General features: G+C 43.1%; 1 protein-coding gene across 1 annotated transcript; it reads right to left on the reverse strand.

The window, feature by feature from the left end:
• Positions 1-625: 625 nt before the first annotated feature.
• On the reverse strand, positions 626-22,436 carry ANAPC7 (anaphase promoting complex subunit 7). The gene is made up of 11 exons (XM_006865413.1): positions 22,237-22,436; positions 15,749-15,935; positions 14,674-14,793; positions 11,030-11,141; positions 10,510-10,663; positions 9,626-9,768; positions 8,159-8,276; positions 5,304-5,500; positions 3,070-3,294; positions 2,387-2,537; positions 626-815 (listed from the first exon to the last, which is right to left on the reverse strand). The coding sequence occupies exons 1-11, from the start codon at positions 22,434-22,436 to the stop codon at positions 626-628; spliced, it is 1,797 nt and encodes a 598-aa protein (XP_006865475.1).
• Positions 22,437-22,644: the final 208 nt, after the last annotated feature.

Consider the following 22,644-nt stretch of genomic DNA (forward strand, 5'->3'; position numbering starts at 1 on the left):
TCGCTTTATTAGTTTATTACTCCAGGCATGCCTCTGCACATGCTCTAGGTCACACCTGTTTCTCAGATCCGCCCGGGCTCAGAGGCACGTTCTTGATCAGCAAATACGGAAGCTGTTCTAGATATCTGCCAGTTTCAGGCATTACTGACATTGCAGAAGGAAGTGAGGTGACTAGGAAGTCTGCACAGCCCAGGACAACTGCTTCTGAGAAGAGGAGACCCTTCACGAGAGGGCTGGCTGATGCCACCATGTGACTGGAGAGGACACTCGAGTTCCGGGATGACAGGTCCCTCTTTCAAACTCATTCACATGGCAGACAAAATGTCGTCTATTCCTTGAGCTTCCAGATTTAGAAATGTGACTATAAAATGCACACACATCTTGTCACGGAGTGCTCACAGGGTTCTCCTTGGCTGTAGTAGGGGAGGGTGCAGATAGACGGAAAGTCGGTCAGGCTCAGTTCTTAAAAATCCAGTCACTGCTAGAAATACGAAGCGAGGGGGTAGGGACCCCCATACAATCACAATCACATGCTGCAATCACGTCCACCACGTCCTCCTGGGTGCCTCAGTCCACAGTGCCGTGCTCAGTGCAGGCCAGTGTGGCCCTGGCCAGTCCTCCTGTCTCACTGCATGCCGAACCACTGCTCCTGATCAGCCCACTGGGCCGCCTCACTGTCGCTGCCTTCCAGGTCCCCTTCTTCCCCACTTCCTTCCATGTCGTCCACATCCTCCTCCTGAGTGGCATCCGTGGGGCTCTCCTCCTTCTCCATCTTCTGCATCCCCTCCAGAGACTTCTGGTCATTAGGGTCCAAACTAGGGGACAACAAAACAAAGGAGAGGGCCTGAATCTCTGCCTGGCTTCTTGCTGGCTGACTGGTCATCTGCCTGGGCGGCACGGCAGTAAAGTGACCACAGTTACAGAAGCTGCCTGGCCTGTCCACACAGCTCCGGGCTCCATGGGCTGCATCAAGGGGGTCCACCACTAGAAGTGAAAAGACGCATCTGTGCCTAATGTTTAGCATTCGCAACTTGAGTTTTCCTCCATAAGCTTTTAGACATCTTTCATACCCATGACCCCAGTGCATTATGCTAGCAAGAAGCTACCAGGTAACAAATGAAAAAGTAGCAAACATCCAATAACAGGAAAAGTCAAATACACTCTCAGGTATTGAGATTTGGAGCTATAGGGTTACAGAAGCATTCTTTTCTGTGAGTGAAAGTGCTCCACGTTGTAATTAAACATACAAGGGTACTTCAGTCATCAACCATGTTAGCTCCTAGGTTAGTACCTAGGACCCCGAGGCTAACTGCCCACCTGGGCATTCAAGCTCAGCAGCTAAGAGCCATGACACATACCACTCCCCCTCAAAGCTCAGAGATCCCCCGACGGGTATGCATGGGTCTCCTAAGCAATCTGGCCTCTTGCCTTGGTGACCATCCCCCATGCCAATAGGCATCAACCCTAACCAATCCCACCTCTAAAGAAAGTCTGATGTTTTATTTTCTCACTTGCCTCTGGACTTCCAAGCAAACAAAACCCACACTGTAGTCGTGTTCCTACTTATATAACGTTGATCTGTAACATCTCCTCTTAGACCGTCCATACAGCGCTCCTCCCACCCGTCACCTGTAGACTACTATGAAAACACCAAGCACATCTGACCCCACCTCAGACCATGAGCTCCCAGCATCCCCTGTGGTGAGAGGTGTCAGGCCCAGGACTGATGCTCAACTATCTGCTGAATAAAGTCAATGAACGTGATCAGACTTGATTATAGACAAGGCCTTTACTGTAACCTTACACGCACACACAGACAAGCTCAAAGAAACCACTTCTATGGTAAGTAGTAATAATACCACTATTTATTACGTATTCACTATGTACCAGGCACAGTGCTAAGTGCTTTACATGAAGTAATTATTTAATCCTCATTTGCTCATTTAATATATAATAAGGTAGCTAGATACTAGATAAGGAGATTTGTTAGTAACTTGCCCGAGAGAACAGTAAATAGATGAGGAAGGTAGTATTCAAACATCAGAGCTCAAGTTCTTCAACTACCACCGTAGGTCAAAACATGGGAAAGTATTTACAATACCTTGATTTTAAAAAGCAGAATATAAAATATATACTAATTATATCCCTATTAAAATGTGTATGTGTGGGCAAGATGATCTAAACAAAGGAAAGCACAGATGTTATAGAAAGGATGAGGGTTAGTTGTGCGTGAAACCAGTTCTGAATGTTGCTAATACACTTTCAGAAAGTCACAGGGAACTCATGTGTGGTTACTAGCACCATTCTGTCGTCCACTCTGGGAAGTCCTGTGACAGAACTGCCCGCCCTCCTCAGTGACCTTCCCCCCGGGAGGCTCCAGGCCTACCTTAGTGCTATACTATACTGGTCCATTGCTTCCTGATATTCATTGACAGCTACAAGGAAATCTCCTAGGATCCGATGCAAGACACAGTCACTCTGATTCGCTAGTGCGTTCCTCAGCAAAGCAATTCCATCTTCATATTTCTGTTCTCTGCCTGCAAAGACAAAAACCTCTCACCGTCCTACTTCAACATTTTGAAAAAACCTTCCCACCTCTGTTCAGCTACACAGAACCACAAGGATGAGCACAATATGGTGGTTGACCCCTCCTCCATCAGGAAACCTGAGGGATGGATTCTGATGTTCCAAATGTACAAGGGGACTCAAAGTTCATGGGAAAGGACTCGTCTCTTTTCATTCCATTTTTCCATGAACTCTTTGAGCCCTTTGTACTCTTATCCTGAGTTCCAAACTAGTCCAAACGAGTTTTACACAGCTAAAACCAGACCAAAGGGAGTGAACAGGTACCCACCAATTACAGCTGGTTTCAGCTAGTTCAAAACTTGAAGTCCTCTGCCATCTAGCCAAGCAGGGAGAAACCAACTCTGTGTGGTTGTGGTAAACGTCCACTAATCAACACAGGTGGTAGACAGCACCTGCCTGGTCAGTTGGAATGAGCTGGGACTGAGTACAGACAGGTTCTATGAAAACATTCAGTGAAGAGCTGAGATAATGAGACACACTTACTAAGTAATTCTGCTTTTTTCACCACAGCCTTAATGTAGTCTGGCCTCTGGGTCAGGGCTTTGTCTAATAACGTTTTGGCTTTCTCTTGTGTGACTGGATCTTCAAGACAAACAGTGGCTAAAAGAGTGAGGGTTTGTGCATTGGGTCCCAGAGTTTTGTAAACGTTGTTCGCCATTACCATCGCTTCACGAATACTGTTAGAGGCTAAGTAACACTCAATGAGACCTGTGAAAATAAAATTGGAGAGACAAGTTCAAATACATTACCATTCCAAGCCACACTTCATGCTGACTGCCTTCTAATCAGCAAAGCTTCCCATTTTCAGACCAAGGTGGGCCAGGGAAAAAGTGAAGGATGGGGAGATCAGAAGGAAGGGTACAGTGATAGAATAGTTAAAACGTTCTCTTCTCCAGAGCGTGTGAAGATGTGGAGAAAGCTTGCCATGTATAGGGGGCACTGTGGTTGGAGAAGGAAGCAAACAGGCCTGAGAAAACTACAGCACTGAGGCAGCCCATGCAGATGTTCCAGGAGCACACACGACACCAGTCATTCATCTCTGCTCTTGACCATCCACACGCAGTTACAACGGCCAGCTGTGTTCAGTCACCTTCTGTCCTGGGTTACAGGGGGGAAGATGTCTACAGCTCAAAATAGAACAGCCAGTTCTAAAAACTAAAGGACCTATTGGTAAGCCATAAATGGAAAAAGGAAGATGTTTTCATCTGAAACACGACATTATTTTTCCCAAACCCACGTGAGTCCAGGAAGATTTATTCCACAGACTCCTGCAACCCAACAGCATTGACAACATCTGTGCACATGGGACACATGGCATTGTCACTTACGCTGAAGAGATTAACAATGAAGGGCAATGTGTTGAACTCAGAATAAGGGCATCTGCTATTTTCTTTTTAATTGTGGTTTGGGTCCAAGTTACAATGTGAATTAGCCTCCCATTCTATACAGTTTGTGGTATGTCATCCTAACTGCAGTGCTCTCAGTGGAAGAGCCCTCGTCATTTCCTGAGGTGGTTTGATTTTATTGACTAATCTTAACTTCCCTGCCAGAGTCCCATCAGCATTCCAGAAGGAGAATGTACCTCACAAACCTAGGAGCTACACCAGGAAAGGATGGACATTTTGCTGGAGGCGGCAGTAAGCACCAGAAGATGTAACTACTAACCACACAGATGCAGCCTGGCCCAATTTTCCAAATGGTAACTTGAGGGAAGGCAGTCCACAAAGCCTCACTGGAGACTACCCCTTGCCCCTAAAGACTCCAACCACATTGGCATCCAAGTGCTGGGGGTGGGATGTGGTGGTAGGTAGTGAGGAGGGTGAATTTCTTTGACTGCACTGATGGGCTCTGGCTAAACGGGTATGCTTCCAAATAGGAGGAGAGGAAGGTTTGCCATAACAGGCACAGCTGTGAGGTTATCACCAGAGTCGTTCCTTTCCCCAAGGCCTAAATTTCTAGTTCTCAAAACTGAACTCATCTTGCTATTGAGTGCAATTCACCCTTAGATTCCTGGATTTATTTATTTATTTTTACTTTTTTCCTTTTTGAATACATTTTGTTGTGGTTTAACACTGGTTCCCACTTTTCCCTAGGTCTGGATTCATTTTTAAGTCCTTATAAAAGTATGCTTTGGCGGAACCCACCTTGTAAGCTCTATTATAATGTCTGTGACTGAGTCGCCAAATGTTGCTGAAGTTGGCAGAGCTCCTATGCAGCCTGAGAGTCAGTGCTCATGAACTTAAAATATTAGAGTCCAACAAAGGGTAACACTCATGCCCACTGAGATCACAGGCTGCTTCTCACAACACTCCTGCTGTGGGGATGTGCAGTTCCTGATAATCACTCCCCCCAGGGATGCAGTAGTTTCAAGCAAGTCACATTAGAACACGGCTGTTGTTTTGTTTTGTGGGAGGGTGGTGGTGGTAAAAAACAACAACAAACTAACCTTCCCTGCTCCTACACAACCAAAAATGGAACAATTTGGGACAGCCCTCAGTGAATGTTGCCTAATGTAATGATTCCCAAACATGTCTGCATATCGACATTGCTGGGGATCTTTATAAAACACCATTGTTGATTCCCAAGCCTGGTCACTCTTACTTGGCCCAAGCACTTTTCACTGACAAAAGTATCTGGGAAGCACTGTCCTAATGTAACGTCCCATCTGTTGGCTTGCCCTGAAGATTAACGCTCTTCACCCATATTTTCAATCTCACCTTCGTAACAATCTAAGCGACAAGGTGCAAGCCGTATGGCCTCCCGGAAGTGGATTATTGCTTCTTGGACTCTGCCCATGTTCCTAAGTGCTGCTCCCTTGAGTAGCAAAGCTTGAACACTGTTACTGTTGAGCTGAATGGCTTTAGCCCCTAAATAGAGGGCCCGGGAGTAGCGTTTGCTGTAGAAGCTGTGACACCTAGAAAAAAAATGTAAAGACATGTTAAAGACATGTAAAAGCCAAAGAAGAAGTCCTACACATACTTGCTCCTTATTGTGAACCACAACTAGAATTTCTACCTAAGATGTTAGTCAAAAAGGAAAGCAAAACATCCACTAAATATTTAAGGGAGAATATTTTCATGTGGGAGGGAGAAATTAAGGAAAAGACCCTGATAATCTGGAACTATGACTGTAAGTCAAAAAGTATTGCTACTAAATCAGAGACCCCCTTTATACAAAAACATCAAAATGTGAAGCTATTATTGCTCAATATATCATCTATCTAGGTTTATGCATTTATTTTTGCAGTGCTTAACGAATATTTATAGTAATTGAACATAATGGATATTTTAATTGAATTTATGAATGAAAAGTTGAGAATTTTTATATTTTCTTTAAAAATTCCATTTCTTTAAAAAAAATGGAACAGTACTGATTTTTTTTGTGTGCGTGCATGGCTATATCTGCTGATGGGTCATTTTCTTCTGATTTCTCCTTATTCCTATTGTTCCCAGATCCGATCCCAATTACGAAGCGTTGCTGAAGTGGGGGACAGACCAAGTTGGAAGTAGCAACTGTAGAAAACCTGGGTTGCTGAAATACACCAGATAAATCTGATAAGAATTATTTCCTCAGGAAGTATAGAATCCTAGCATAAATGTGAGGTGCGTTAGAAATGATCTAGTTCAGTGTCTGCCTTATTTTAGCAGTATCCACGTTAAGTACACTAGTACTGAACTTGAGTCTTCTCAGGAACCTTTATCCATTATTAGACAGCTATGACTCTTCAAATACTGTTCCTTATATGGAACTGAAATTGACTACTTTCCAACTTTGTTTTACTAGACCTACTTCAGTCTTATATCCTATAGAACATTCAAATCCATTTTTAGATCATGTCGTTTGAACACTTCAGATACACATGAGAGCTTTTTGTGGATATGGATCCCCAGCCACTGTCAGAATATCTGGCCCAAAATAGGTGTGAAATTTGTGTGTGTTGCATGATTGGATGAAGATAATAACCATTATCTTCCTCCCCAGGTCTCATTTTATCATGTTCAACAATAGTTACTTCATTCTACCTTTCCTTTTATGGAATAGTATAAAGACTCCTCAGCATCCTAGTCCTTCTGATTTAAACATGTGCCAGTTTGGTTATGATCCTCTTAAGTCTGCAGTCCCTGGAAAGGTACACAGTATTTCAGTTGTGGTTTGATCAGCTGAGGGTCTAACAGAATCTCTGCCTCCAATGTCTGAGATCCTACTTTTGCCGCAGCTCATATCACATTAGTTTCTGATACCCATATCATATCATATCATATCATATCATATCATATCATATCATATCATATCATATCATATCATACTGATAATGCTGCTGTCAGATTTTAGGAAATTTGTTGTCAACTACTCAGTGCAACTTTCCTGCCCTTTTTCTCACCAATGCAGTTTTCAGTGTTCTTATGACTTCTTCATATGCCTCTGTGATCATCGGAAGTCGACCTAATGACCCAATGGAATGACCAAACAGTTAGTTGCCCTACTTTCTGAGATAACCTCTTGACTTTGAATTTAATTGGCTCAGCAGATCTCCTCAGAAGCCACTGTTTTGACTGAACCGTGTTATCTGAATGCTGTTGTTAAGTGCTGTAGAGTCTGTTCCAAGGAGTGGCTGGTGTGGTATTGGTAAATCCAAGATTTGTCCCTGATTACAATTTGTTCCACAAAAGCATCTTCATTAGCTTCGATCTTGAATGATGGAAAGATCAGCTCTTTGAATTGACTCACCTTTGAGCAACGCTTTTGGCACACATTGAGCCAAAAGCTTGTTGAGACCAAGATGTTCACTTAAAATTGAAAATGCTGAACCAAGGGAGAGCCCACCTTCAACAGCTACAGCATCAGGGTAATTAGTCTTCTCCCACCAGTTCCTGGACTTCAATCAGAGTCTCCTCACTCACAGGGGTTGATTGTCTTCACATTTATGGCTTATCTTAAAGATCTTCGAGACCTTCCTTAAAATGCCTGATCCATGTGAAAACTGTTGTTTTATGAAAGATAGCATTCCCATAAACTTGTTACAAACCTTCAATGATTTGTGGAGATCTCCACTTGAGTTTTGTTCATTTGTATTCATCCTGAACTCAGTATTTTTTTTTTTCCATGGTAACAACCACAACCTTTCTTTTTTTTTTTTCCCCCTGGACACTAAGGCAAGTATATTTTCTAAGTCATCCACTGACTGCAGAGACATGTTTAAGCATGTTCTGTCTGAACTAAACCTGTACATGTATGAGCTGGAGTCCTAGGTGCAACACCTTCTGACTTACCTTCCTAAATTAGCAGCTGAGAAACACTGTAGAACCGGTCAGCACAAAACCACCTCTCTTGGGCTGATGGTCCCCCTCTCTCATGCCATGTCACCCTCCATGCTCTTATCCCCATTTTACAAATGACAAAACAGACCCAGAGAGGTAAATACTATGTCAAAGTCATAGACCAAGATTTGAATTCAGCTCTGATTACCTCTCAGACCTATGCTTTTAACCTATATCCTTTCCAAGAGAACCACAATCTCCTGAAAGATTGATTCTATGGAAAAGTGGGAAGAAAGGTGAATGGCCCAACATACCCAGAGACCACCCAGGGTTCTGCATGTTGATCTGAAATGTTGAAAAGACGGCACCCAAGGTTTTCCACGTCTTCCAGCCGCCCTTCTCGAGCCAGGAGGTAGCCATACACATCCATTCCTAGGAAGGACAGACAGGGGGACGAGGAGGTTCCATAAGCAAATCATCAGATTCCTTCAGAAAGGAGCAGCAAGCAGAACATGGCGCTGGGGTTTTCCTTCCCCAACTCCAGCACCACACCAGGCCCCAGCTTCCAGGGGTCTGTACCCTTTCAATTGAGGGCTCCCCCACCTAGCGTTCAATTTCTCACAAAGACCACTGCTACAAAGGCAAAGCTCTTCTAAAAAACTTAAGGAGTTGTCACAAGCTGACAGCCTGTCTTTTCAGGACCGATTTGTCCCTCCACCTTATAGGATGATAGGCAGCTACCCTACCTCATTACCACAGGCCCCCAAAAGACTTCAGTTTTCTCTTCCTAGAGCTCCAGGCAGTCAGGAGTGAGACAAGATGGTCTCTAGAAGAGTCCATCCATCCCCCTCCATGCCTTACTACCCCTTCAGATTCCCATGAAAATTCTCTCAAGCCAAGATCACAACAACACTCCGTGCTGGTCCCTAGACTTGGGGGGAAGTTGGGCTTCTGACGCCAAGCTGCCTACTGCAGCAGACGAAAATTTCTGGAACACACTGGTCATCATCGTGGTGCGGGCAGTTTAAAGGAAAGGAATAAACCCTGGCCAGCAGGGAGGCCCTGAGCAAAGCAGTCAATCAGGATTTGTTTCCTCACCTCTATGCTGTGGAGGTCCCATCATGCTCTTGGATTAAGCAACGACCAGACAGTTTACTGTCACAAGGTTTTATTTTTCTGATGACCTTTTTGGGTTTTTTACAAACAGACCTCAATCTATCTCCCAACTCTTATTCCCATGATTCCTGGCACACGTCCTCCGTTCAATGTCGGTCATCTAACAATCACTTTTGAAAGCACTGCTGGCTCAGCCCTTCAGCTACAAACTCCTTCCACATTGATGTTTTTGATTCCTAATTACTTCCTTTTGTAAACCTTATCCCTCTTTTATTATCTGGAATTCACTTACTCCTTTTTAACGATACTAAAGACTCAGTAAGACAAAATTCCCTAAAAGGTTATTTGAGCTCTGGGGCTGCTATCCAAATTCTCAGCTGGGCACATCATAAATCATGAGGGACTGTGACCCCCAGAAAAGAAAAAAAGCCAAATAATGATCTGTGGGGAGAACTACTTGAATTCCAGCAAAACAACACTCAAAATGTGATTACATGTTAGAGATGTGGACTAGGACCTAAAGATAAGGAGTAAGACAGTGTAGCACATTTTACCACGTTTCTATGAAAAGCGGTCTCAGGAGCTCCTGCTAGACTTCCTCCCTTGTCTTCTCCGATATACCCCCATGACAGCCACTCCCACCCTACACCAAGGAGCCCACTTACCTTTGATCAAATAAGGATCCAACATCTGCGCCTGTTCAAACTTGAGGACAGAGTTCTTATTGTCTCCGGCTCGGAAGTACAGATCTGCTAAGCTTCCCAGCAGGTCCACATTATCTCGCAATAAGGATTTTTTCTCCAGTGAACTTTAAGACATTAAACGTTGAACCTTAAAATTTATTCTAAATCTGCATCATCAAATCTGGGTGACAGGCATATGGAGACTATGCTCTTTTGAGCATGTGTAATATTTGTTGCAATAAAAAATCTCTAAAAACTATTGTATACTTAGATTCTCGTACTTAAGTCTATGATTTAAAACAACACAGGCAGAGGAAGCGCAGATAAATAACAAAGAACAGACCTTTCATTACCAAGAACAAAATCTCTAGGTAATTTTCTATTCTTATTAGCAGTGTTTCAAAAGAAACATACAGTAAATGTCACTAAACAGAATGTCATTCACAAGAGACAGGTACTTATTACTGAGCCCGATGACTCTATAGCGCACAGCCCAATCTTTGTCCTTCAATGTTACCTGACTAGAATGAAAATCCCAATCCTAGGAAGACAGCTCACATTAGACACTGCAGTCCACTATGCTGCTGGGGCCTCCACACAGACTTTTGTTCCAACTTAAGCTTATGACACACTAGGAAAGTCTGCTTCGTAAAGATTACATTAACTTACTTTATAAGTCCAGAGCTGAGCTCAGTCCAGCTTTCCAACACGGGAACAGAGGTGATTACAGAGGTGAACCCAACCCAGGACAACCGATGGCAATATCAGAGTTCAGCATCTTGTTTGTCTGTTTTGCTAATTCAGATACACCAGGCCTCTAGACAAGCAAGGAGCCTCAAGAACATTAAATGATCTGTGGTTCTCACCAGATGGTATTGATTGCTCTTGAGTTGTCACCAGTGTGCACAAAAGCATAGGCTTTGATCCACACAGAGAGCCAGTCCAAGTTGGGCACGGTCTGGATCACGTTCATGGTCATCGAGGCCACCTCTGCTCCCTTTACAGAAAGGGACAGCAAACCTGCCCAAGGGAAAAACAGGAGAAAGAAAGATGAGGTATTGGATCCTTTCTCTACAATAAGAAGAACCAGGGTATACTTTGCCCAGGCTCGCCAGGCTGCCTCCCTCCTCTCCTGAGCAAGAGGCCACCGCTGATGTACTACGTCTGGGTTAGCAAACAACACGTGGCAGTGACAACCCTCTGGAGGCAAGTCCTGGGCAACATGTGAAAAACAAAGTGATTCCAATGTAAAGCCAAGACTGAGAACTATGGTCCCAGGGCACCTTGGTTTCTGCCAAGAGCCATTTAGATATTTATAAAATCATTTGCGGGCCATACAAAATTATCAACTTAAAAACTGGCCAACTGACAGAAAAACCACTCTACCTAGAATGGCATCAAGAGCCAGAGGACACTGTCTCAACACTTCCTTGTAGCTGGTGACGGAAGGGCGCTCCTGGCCGGCCTTTTTGTAGAGGTTTGCCAGCATCATGTTTATCTGTAATAAACAAAAACAAAGACAGTAAGATAAGTGTCCAAGCCAAGAAATTATCACAGTAGGGTTTTAGTACCAGCTACTCTTCTGTTTTCTACTAGAAAATCTATCTCCAGTCTCATTCTTCAAAACAAAACAAAGAAACGACTATCTTTGCTTTTCTTAAGTCCACCCATCCATAAAAGTCAAATAAATTATCACCTCACCAAAAGGTCCAACAATGTCTAGACCAAAGCTGCTGCCTCTGGACAGAGCGGTCACTTGAAAACTGTTGCAAAAGTCTACTTATCATTGGTCTATCTCAAGACAGTAGATGAACTGCCCCAGGAACACTCAAGTTTACATATTTTAAGTGCAATTAATAACAAGACGAAGTCCTGGTATGACACTGTAGTGTAAGCAATGGACAGCTACATACAAGGTCGGCAGTTCAAATACACCAGCCGCTCTCCTCGGAAACCCTATTCAGGGTCACTGTGAGTCGGAACCAACTTGATAACCCTTAACAACAACAGCAACATCAAAGCACAAGAGAGTGAGACACTCTTAACATAGCTAGCACAGTTGGAAAGGATCAAATGAATTTTTCCCATAAAGGGAATGATACCTACAGAAGTCAAACACTTAGCTTCTCTCTGACGATCACTGTACCACTAAACTCTTGCCTTTCTGATGCTGTAAGCTTCGACCCATACGTACTGTCTGACTCGCCCAAGTCTTGCTACAAACACTCATATGGTGACTGACCTAGAGTAGTGGACCCAGGTACTGGCTACCCCACTGAAACCCAGTGAGGGCAAATACCTGCATTTTTAGCACAATCCCAACATGTAACATTGTAAAGCTCTATGAAAATAATCCTTTCTAAAAAGGCAACAGGAAAAATCTGAGAAAACATAAAAGTTCCAAAGAATGTAGCTATTACAGGGAAAGGATGAATGATTTTCCTAATAGTACAAAGAGGAAGATGACAATCCAATTTCACACGAAAGATTTTCAACACAATGCAGATCACTGAGAGCAGGCAACGGGTGGGCATGAAAGACGCAGAGGCAGCGCCCAGTCTCTGTAACTGCCTGGGGCATGGCATGCAGCTTAAAACCCAGGTACTGACTCTCAAGAAGAAAAGCTTCTGCTTCAGTTACGGCCTACAGTACATAAGCAGTCTAGCATGGCCTCAACCTATAGCCATTCAAACACGAAACAATGGAATACCAAAACTAATACCAATTTCTAGCTGGCCTCAGATTTTTTACACTATTTTGAAAATGCAAAAGAAGGTACTTAAATGAAAACTCCAACCTTGGTCTCAACATCCGAAAGAATAAAAGACTGAGAAGCACCTAACTGCTGAGAAGCCACCTAACTCCCTAATGGACAAGAAAAACTACCAATTGTCAGCTTATGTTGGAAGCACACCTCTTTGCTCCTACCTACACCAGCTCAACAGGATAAGAGATAAGCAATCCTAACAAATGCAGACTCTACTAGGCCCTCTTGGAATGCTGTTGTGGTTAAGTGCTGTTGAGTCAATTCCGACCCATAACAACCCTGTATAGGGTTACCACGGAGCAGCTGGTGAACTGGTGAGCCACACTTCAAACGACTTTATAGTCTGACACATTAGCCCACAGCGCCACACCAGGACTCCCTCTTAGAATGGAAGACTGTAAACACCAAGGCACAGGATGCCACAATACTAAGCTTTTGTGCAGCATTCATTTTCCAAAAATGAACTGAAGATTCTCTCTTGACTGCTTGTTATTATAAACTACGACTGATGTACCAGTTGTCTCAACAAATATCAAATTCTCTTTATGTGACTTGACTGTCATTTTGAAAGAATGAGTTTTGGGAACTGTCTAGCGAGAAAGTCAATTTAAAAAAAAACCAGACCCTTACTTGGCAACATCAGAAAACCACACTGCATCAGTTATAAACACAAGCAGTAATCACTGTAAAACTGAGTGAGAAATCGTATGTTGGCCTGTTTGTTCTTTCAAGTTGAAGTTTGCCATAATCTCCTCAACACTGGAATTTCCCTTTAATATGAGAGAGAATATTAGCAGACTTCCAGTTAGACATTCTGACTCACTTCCTTGTCCTTTATACAGACTGAGAAGCCAGCTAACTCCCAAATGGACAAGATAAACTACCTATGATTGGCTTATGTTGGAAGCACACCTCTTTGCTCCTAGCTACACCAGCTCGACAGGATAAGAGATAAGCATTCCTAACAAACCCACTAGCCACTCACTGGAATTTCTATACAGGGTCGCTATGAGTCAGAACTGACTCCACAGCACTTAACAACTACCACCATAGACATAATGGGAAAAGACCCTAACTTTAAAAATTCAGAAACAAGCACAAATGATTTCCCCACATAAGATACGTAAACATGCTCCCATCAAGCTTAATTGGTTATTTTGAAAACCCAGCAACATTTTGGAGAAGAAACACTAAAATACACCAGGTCCACAGTGATTAGATCACAGACATATTCATAGCCTAAATTCCTTGCTAAAGACAGGCTGCATGTAACAGTTTTTCAGGAAGTGGAGAGGGCAGGTGAAATAAAGGTATTCTCAGAATAGTACATATTGATGTAAGATCTATCCTTGGAGCAAGGATTCTCATTGGTCTTCTAAAGTAACTTAAAAAAAAAAAAAATACTGTTATCAAAGATGCTTACAGAACAATCCTTTAAGAAGTATTTTCACATATATGAACTTATTTTTTCACAAAAGCTAACACAGAAAATCCTTGATTACTGATTTAAAGATAGAAAAATAAAAAAGCCAACTCTGCAGACATCTTCAGAGTTTACTTTTATAACAAAAACTGTTTGTTTGAATAATTAGACTCTTACGTTCCTGAAGATAAACATGTACTCTTTCCTTTCTTTGCTGAAACAAATTGTTCAGGAGAAAAAAAACAACAAAAAACAGAGAAAATATTAGTATATATATCTTACAAATAACATAAAGAGAAAGAAAGAAATCTTAGAGACTGGTAAGCTTGCCCAAGTAAACTCAAAAACCAGCTCTTTTACTTTCAGTTAAAGGCATTTTCTTCACTAGACTATGCTGTGAAACCAAGCGTAAAACCATATCCCCTACACAGATAAATACTAAGAAATCTATGGTCTTGATTTAGGAGAAAAGGGGAAGAAGGTAGTAAAATCATTCATTCCCCTTATCAAATAGGCACATAGAGGGAATGGAGAGAAAAAAAAAAGGTCTAAAAAAAAAATTCACGGTTGCCACTAGAAGTTGTTTTGCAAATTAAATCAGTGTCCTTGTTCCTAGAACACAAATAAGAAGCGCATGCAGAAATCTGTGGCCATCGTTTTCACCACCTGGATTTTCAAGGTCACAGGAGAGTCACTCATCTATCTCTCAAAACCCCACTGTATCAGCAGGGAAACAAAGGGAAAGGGTCCTGAGTAATCGGTTAGCAGGACTCCTTACTGCACAGAAAAATCATGGGGAACAGGGCTTGGAAGATGACAAACAATGTTCATCCAACTTACTTTGGGAGTCCTTTGTCTTGAAGGAATCCCATCGAGTACACCAATGGCATCTTTATCTTGTTTGAGCATTGTGTAGCATTCAGCCATTTTGTATTTCACTTCAATTTCAGATGGAAGACACTAAAAGGCAATGAAAATGCCTCTTCAAAATACAACTTCAGCAGTCTGGCATTTCCTCAAAATGTTAAACACAAGAATTATCATACGACCCAGCAATTCCATGACTAGGTATGTAACCCAAGAGAAGGGAAAACAAAAATCCACACAAAACCCGTACATGAACACTCACAGCTGTTTTAGTATTAACAGCCAACAAGTGGAAATGATCCAAAAATGCCCATCAACTGATGAATGCATAAGCAAAGGGTATTTGTACAAGGGAACACTATTCACTAGTGAAAGAATGGAGCACTGATACATGAGTGAACTTTGAAAACGGAGTGAAAGAAGCCAGAGACAAGAACCACATATTGAAAGATTTATAGGAAACGTCAAACAGGCTAGACTGTAATTTTCCCAGACCCATCTGATGTACAACTTATTTCCCTATATTATATACTAGCATAAACAATGCTGCATTTACTAGTCTCAGTTAGATTCCCGGCAGCTCTTTTCTGAGTCTATCTCTACCTCAGTCAGCTGTTTCCCCCTATATATTTATGAAGCAACCAAATTGCCAGGAATTTAATAAATTATTTCCCATAAATTACACAGGTTCTCATAGTCCTAACTATTGAATGGCATTTTAAAACTTGTCTTCTCCTTATGAACACTTTACATTTTGAGATCTATTTGCATAAAAGACAATGTTCGAGTATGGTTACAGCCCAGCTCATTCATGTTACATTGCATTTTCAGATTCCTTCTGAGTGAATTTTGTTCTTAGCCCAAGCTCTTCAGTTTGCTTGGATGCATTCTTGCATCCAAAAAGTTCTTCTTCATCATTGCTTTTCCTGTCAGCACCCCTTTAAATTGCCCTTTCATTTTTATCATCTCCACCTAATGAGTGGTCTCTAAATTCTTTCAACCTCTTTCCACAATAACAACAAAGGACTCCCACTTCGAGCTCCATTACCTGGCTCTGGGGTGTAGACGCAGAATTGCCTGTTGAAGGTCTCACTTTGGCAGTCTTACTCAGAGCCTTCTTCTGCTGTAAAGCCATAGTATACTTACTAACAGCATTCCGGTATTCCTTATCATGGAAGAGTGAATCCGCATGATAGACCAAAAGCTGGTACTTCTGAGATGGGGAGAATAGCTCACTAGAAAACAAAACAAAGTACATCCCCAACGTGGGTTATTCTGAAGTTAATGTAGGCAGAACCCCTTCTTGTGATCTATGTAAGCCTAGCACAAAGTCTTGTGTAATTCCAGTTTACAAAGAAAGTCTTGTGTAATTCTAGTTTACAAAGAGATCACTAGACCTTAAATTCATCCCTCTACCGAGGGCTATGAGAGTCACACTCTACGCTAATAAGGTCAACACATTGTCTTGAATTGCTCCGTTTTTATACACTTTTCCTTTTACTTATTATAAAAGCACCTCTAAATCAAATTCACTAACACAGAGATCTATAAAAAAAAAATTTTTTTCACTAAGCTCTTCTCTCCCTTCCTTCCTTTATATCCACATACTCTGATGTTAACATTTCAAGGATAGGGCTTCCAGGACAAGACAGTAGAGTAGGCAGACACACTGAACAGATCCTCCGTAACAAGGACATGGGAAAGAGACCAAGTGAAACAGATACAGGTGATCCTGGACCCCTGAGCTTCAGAGGCTAGGAGAGAGAGGTAGACTGAATGCTAACTTCAAGAGGAAGTTGAACAGGAGCAGCATTAAGAAAAACAGCCAGCTGTCATGTGGCATGAAGCGGCACAGCCATCTTGACCTTTTGCAAGTGGTTGTGGACACAGTGGCCTGCAAACACACGACAGTCAAGAGGTTGGAGGCAACAGGGGTGCAATTCTTTCTTGTTCTCTTGCCTTCCTGGTAGCCAGTCCCACCACCACCAACCCAGAGATCAGTGGCACCCCCTCCTTTACTGTCTTGGCTCTGCCTGGGGTTGGGCGTCTGGCATAGCATCCCTGCTTCTGGAGGTACATGAAGCCACCCTGGAAGTATGCTACACAAACAGTGAACAGAGAACTAACTGTGTTACTTCTAGTCTCCGTCACATCCACCAAGAGGCAGGGGGTGAGTCCCTGAAAACACACCAACACAGAATCATTCATTAAATATAAATACGATGACACCAAAAGGTCTCAGAGAAAACAACAATTTCAGCTTACATGAAGAAACAAGACAGAGTACCTCAAACAAGTGACCAAAATACAGAGTTAGAAAATACAATACCAGAAATGGAAACAGATAAGGAATTTAAAAGAATGCTATTTAGGTACCACCAAGGATTGAGAGAAAAATGGACAAAAGCAAGGAAAACACAAAAAAATTTTAGAGAATTCAGGAAAACAGTACAAGAACAATCCGACAAAATAAATGAAAACTTGGAAACCATACAAAGACAGCAATTAGAAAGCCAGAAGATTAACACTAAGACTTCAGAGAGAGTGCAATGAAAGGGCAAAGAAGTAAAACTCAGTTGATGGAAGGTCAAATTTGTGATGAGAACAAGTTTGATGTGTTCAACTCAGAGAAGAGCCAAGAAGGACATTGAACACAGCCGAGGGAACAGTGTCCTGGAACACGTTACAAGACTTTCAAATGAACTGGAAATCAAGATTTCAAGAAAATAATAAAAGAAAAATAAACCTAACAGCAACCCTGAAATTAGACCAAGCCTTACTCCAAGCCGTACCCTAATGCCTACCCCTAACTACCCTTGGTCCTAACCCTAGTTGTTGTTAAGTGCTGTGGAGTCAGTTCCGACTCATAGTGACCCTGCACAGAGTTTCCGAGGCTGTAAATCTTTACTGGAGCCGAATGCCTCATCTTTCTCCCGCGGAACCGCTGGTAGTTTCGAGCTGCTGACCTTGCGGTTCACAGCCCGATTCGTAACCACTACGCTAACAGAGCTCCTTAACCCTAACCCTAGCACTAAGCAAAGTCCTAGGCCTTGCTCAGACTTAGCGTTTTTCTAACCCGATTTTTTTCTGACCACCCCCATCCAACCCCCCAAGAATTTTTTCCCAAGGATAACAGAGATAAAGGAGACCAATCACCACAGCTTCCAGAGGTGAATCTGGAAAAGAAAACCCTTGACATTTTGAATCCTTTTCAGGAAGAAGTTGAACATAGTAGGTTTGAAAACTCATCTAATACTGAGGCAAACGCCATAAAGAAATATTACCTTATTGGATATAATTTATCAACATAAAAATAAATTTTATTAGCACAAAATTTTTTATCTTTTGAGTGTTAGGGTTTAAGGTCAGCTCTGGTAGCGTAGTGGTTACAAATCGGGCTGCTAACCTCAGGGTCAGCAGTTTGAAACTACCAGCTGTTCCACAGGAGAAAGATGAGGCGTTCTGCTCCCGTAAAGATCTGCAGCCTTGGAAACCCTGTACAGGGTCACTATGAGTCGGACCCGACTCCACGGCACATAACAACAACAACAAAGGGACCCAATGTTTCAAAACTGTTTTTAAACCTTAAATACTGCTCCTAAGTGTTGTAACTGCCTAGAAGCCATCATTCTTAATGGGAAACTCATACTTTTAATTTACAATCTCACCCCACCCCATCCAAACTAGGCCGACACAATTGTTGTTAGGTGCCCATGAGTCGGTTCCAACTCACAGCAACCTTATGTATAACAGAATGAAACACTGCCTGGTCCTGCGCCAACCTCACATTTGTTGTTACACTTGAGCCTATTGCTGCTACAGCTCCATCTCATTGGGGTCTTCCTCTTTTCTGCTGACCCTCCACTTTACCAAGTATGATGTCTTCCAGGGCCTGGTCCCTCTTCATATGTCCAAAGCATGGGAGATAAAGTCTCCCTGTCTCAGCTTCTAAGAACACTCTGGCTGTTTGCTCTTCTGGCAGTCCAGTGGACCTTTAATATTCTCTAACAACATAAGTCAAATGTACCTATCTTTTATGGTCTTTCATATTCACCGTGCAACTTTCACATGTTAAGAAGGAATTGAAGATACCATGGCTTGGGTCAGGTGTACCTTAGTCCTCAAATAGTCATCTTTGCTCTGGAACATTTAAAGATGACTTGCGCAGCAGATTTGCCTAACACAATACATCGTTTGATTTTTTGACTGCTGCTTCCACGACTTGACTGTAGAACCAAGTTGCTACAATGGCTTAAAATGAAAGAACAGAGAGAGTGAGATAAAGACCTCTGCAGATGATGAATTTCTCAGCACATGTACTCAAAAACAGGAACCACAGGAACAGAAAGTAAACCAGTGATTGCCACCAGGGGCTGAGGGAAGGGCAGGTGATGAAAATGTTCTGGAATTAAGGTAGTGGTGATGGGTTACACAACTTTACAAATGAATATACTAAATACACTGTATAGGCTGAATTTTATCATGCTGTTGTTATGTGTCGCTGAGTCGGTTTCAATTCATAGCGACCCTATATAGGGTTTCCAAGGAGTGGCTGGTGAGTTTGAACCTCCAAATTGTCCAGTGGCAGCATCAATGGGCTCAAGTGTGGCAACAATTGTGAGGTTGGCCCAGGATCGGGCAGTGTTTCATTCTGCTGTGCATAAGATCGCTATGAGTCGGTACCAACTCAATGGCACCTAACAACAACAACAACAAAAGAAATCCAATGACTTTAAGACATAGTGCTTTTGAATTACAGTGTTGGCAAAGAATATCGAATGTACCACAGAACACCAGAACAAACAAGTATGTGTTGGAATAAGACTCAAGTTAGAAAAAGTTCCATGAAAATGATGGCAAGACCTTGTCTCTCATGTTCTGAACATGTTACAAAGAGGGACCAGTCCCTGGAGAAGGACATCGTGCTTGCTAAAGTATTGTTATTGTGCACCACAAAGTCAGTTGGGGCTCACAGTGACCCTGTGTAGCGTTTTTGATGTTTTAAATCTCTACAGGAGCAGAAAGCCGGATCTTTCTCTCTCAAAACAGTTGGGATTCAAACTGCCAACCCTAAAATTAACAGCCCAACATGTGACCCACTTGTGCTCCTGGATTAGTGAAAAGCATTCGTGAAAAGATGGCAGACTCTCAACAAGGTAGACGGAGATAGTTGCTGCAACAATGAGCCCAAAGGAAGAACAATCGTGAGACAAAGTTCACAAGGTTAGGAAATGAAGAATGGAGACGGGAAACACAACAATGCAACACTGTTGGCTGCATTGTGGGGATTGCAACCAATGATCTGAAATAAAAGGAGATAATTGTTGAAGGGAAAACTGATTTGATCTGTAAACCGTCACCTAATTTACAATTTAAAAAATTAAAAAAGAAATAATTGTGAGGATGGCGCAGGACCAGGCAGTGTTTTGTTCTGTTGTACCTCGGGTGGCTGGGTTGGAATAAACTCAAAGGTACCAAACAATGTATAATGCAAATGACTGAAGATTTCTTCTGATTCTAAGATCATGTATTTGGTGAGAAATAATTACCTGATGCTGGGCTAAAGAACCAAGTATTTCCACACACACAGGAGACAGTCAAGAATTTTTGTAACATAGATGCCTACTTGCGCAGAGGTTCTTTCTGGAACCATACATGAAGAACTGCTGCTAATAGCAACTGCCTCTGAAGAGAATGTGGTGGAGTTTGTAGCTAGGCGCAGAAAACTACCGCATACAAGGCCGCACAGGACTGGGCAACGTTTTCCTTCTATTATACACATGGCAATTAACAAAAACCTTCTTTGTAATGTTTGAATTTTTTCTTTTTAAACCATTTGCATATAACTGCCTATTCATTAAGAAAATTTTAAATACAAACACTTAAAGTAAGAACTTAAACATATTGATCTAGGTTGTATCTGCTTTCCTTTTTTTTTTTTCTGCTTTCCTTTTTGATATTATTCTCCAGAGTTAGAAGCCAAGCAGCTGCCAGTTAATCTTCCTATGAAGTATGGGCTAACAACATTAAGTGTAGCCAGAGACTCACACTGTCTTCAAGAAACAACTAAATAATGACTACGTGATGTATAAATCCCCAATGGTGGAAAGCATGTGCTTTGGCAAGTCACTTGCAAGCAAGTGGAAGGCTTCAGATTCAACAGAGGAGGCTGAAAGAGGCCAGGGCCCCTTGTTGTGAGCATTAAGTAGCCAGTGGCACAATGCTGGGTCTCACATAGTCAAGTCTAATGCACTGGCTTGGTGAGGCACTGGGCAGCAACAGCTGCAAGCACTTAGGGCCTTTCCTTTCTGACCCAGACTACACCTTGTTGTTACTGGTTATTATTGTTAAGTGCCACTGAGCCGGTTCCGATTCACAACACTGTATAGGGTTTCCAAGGAGCAACTAGTGGGTATGACCTTCTGACTTTGCAGTTAGTAGTCCAGTGCTTATCCTATAGCGCCACATAAGGACTCAAAACAATACCTAGAGCATGCCAACTGCAGATTTCACTACGATGTAATGCTATTTGGACTGTGGTGGGTCAACATGGAGACTCTGGAGTGGGAAAGGCCAAGGCCCCATCCTCCTTTATCACAGACTAGATGAGTGCCTGCACTTGGACAAGGCATTGCACCTACTTGCCACGGTACCACTTCCTGATCACATGTGATCAACAACTGCGTGCTTACTGCACACCAAGCTAAGTGCTAGGGACACGATGGAAAAGGGACCTGCCCGCCTGATGCCTACAGTCCCGCAGGGGTGGTCGACACACAGGAAATAAAGGAAACACATTAACTGCATCAGGTGCAAGAATGATGCAGAAAAGAAAAAGAAAACAGGGCAAGTGAATCAAGAGTGGGACTAAGGACACTTCTGGCGATCAGGGAAGGGCATTCAGAGCCGCACAGGAAGCTCAGCGTGTAAACAAGGCCCAGCGATGAGTACAAACGATGTGTCCAACTCAGAGAAGAGCCAAGGTGGACAGTGACCAGAGCAGGGGAGATGAGATCCCGCCTTGCAAGATCAAGGTAAAGGCAAAGGAGGAGGTTTAAGAAGGGGGACGGCACCCGCTCCCAGGGACTAACCCGGTGGTTCACACGTAAACAGACTCGTTACATGACCAGACATAAAGAGGTGCCGATTTTCAGGGGCTGGCCGAGGCGATACACTCAAATGGAGAAAATCAATCTGAAAAGTGGGGCGCAGTTTCAAAGAGCAGGGGGCTGGGTCTCTGGGAGCCGCAGCGAGTGGGGAAAACGTTCTCCGAGCTAGCATCAGGAGGGGAGGTGCCACAGTTTCAGGGGGATCCTCGTAGCCTCCCGCCTTCCAAGGAACGCATGACAGTGCAGGCGACCAGTGAATTTTCCGAGTTCGTTCCCACGTCGGATGCACGGGACAAGACCCTAGCTGACAACTGAGCCTCGTCCGGGGCTGCTCGACTTCCTTCCTGTGACCGGGCCTCCTTCATCCCCGCTCCCCAACATGCTTTGGGGAACTTTCAGCCCCAGGCAGCTCCCCGCCTCAACTCACGGGTTGTTGTTACTCATCGTAAGTAACAAGCTGCTGAGGAGCCGCACGTTGGAGTGCAGCCCTGCGGCCGCCATGTCCCGCACGTGGTCTATCACATTCATCCTGCCCCGCAAGGCCGCGGGTAGCGGCGGCAGCGGCGCAGAAAACCCGTAGCAGCTCTTTAGGGAAGACTCCAAAATGGCGGCCCCGCCTGGGTCCATCGGGCCCACGTCGGCACCGCCCTCAGGAAAATAGGCGTCTTCTATGCCGCCTGCCTATAAACCCCAGTTCCTCGAGTCCCCCCTCGCCTCTTGTGATCTGTGAAGAGCGTGATTTGCATGTTTTCTTAAAGCAAAATTTGCGTCATCGGCCTAATCAGCAAACTTTATGGAAGGATTAATGGACTAGGTTAAAGACAAAGGCCCCTCA

Source organism: Chrysochloris asiatica, unplaced genomic scaffold (genome assembly GCF_000296735.1).
Source record: "Chrysochloris asiatica unplaced genomic scaffold, ChrAsi1.0 scaffold00078, whole genome shotgun sequence".
In the NCBI taxonomy this organism is placed as follows: Eukaryota; Metazoa; Chordata; class Mammalia; order Afrosoricida; family Chrysochloridae; genus Chrysochloris; species Chrysochloris asiatica.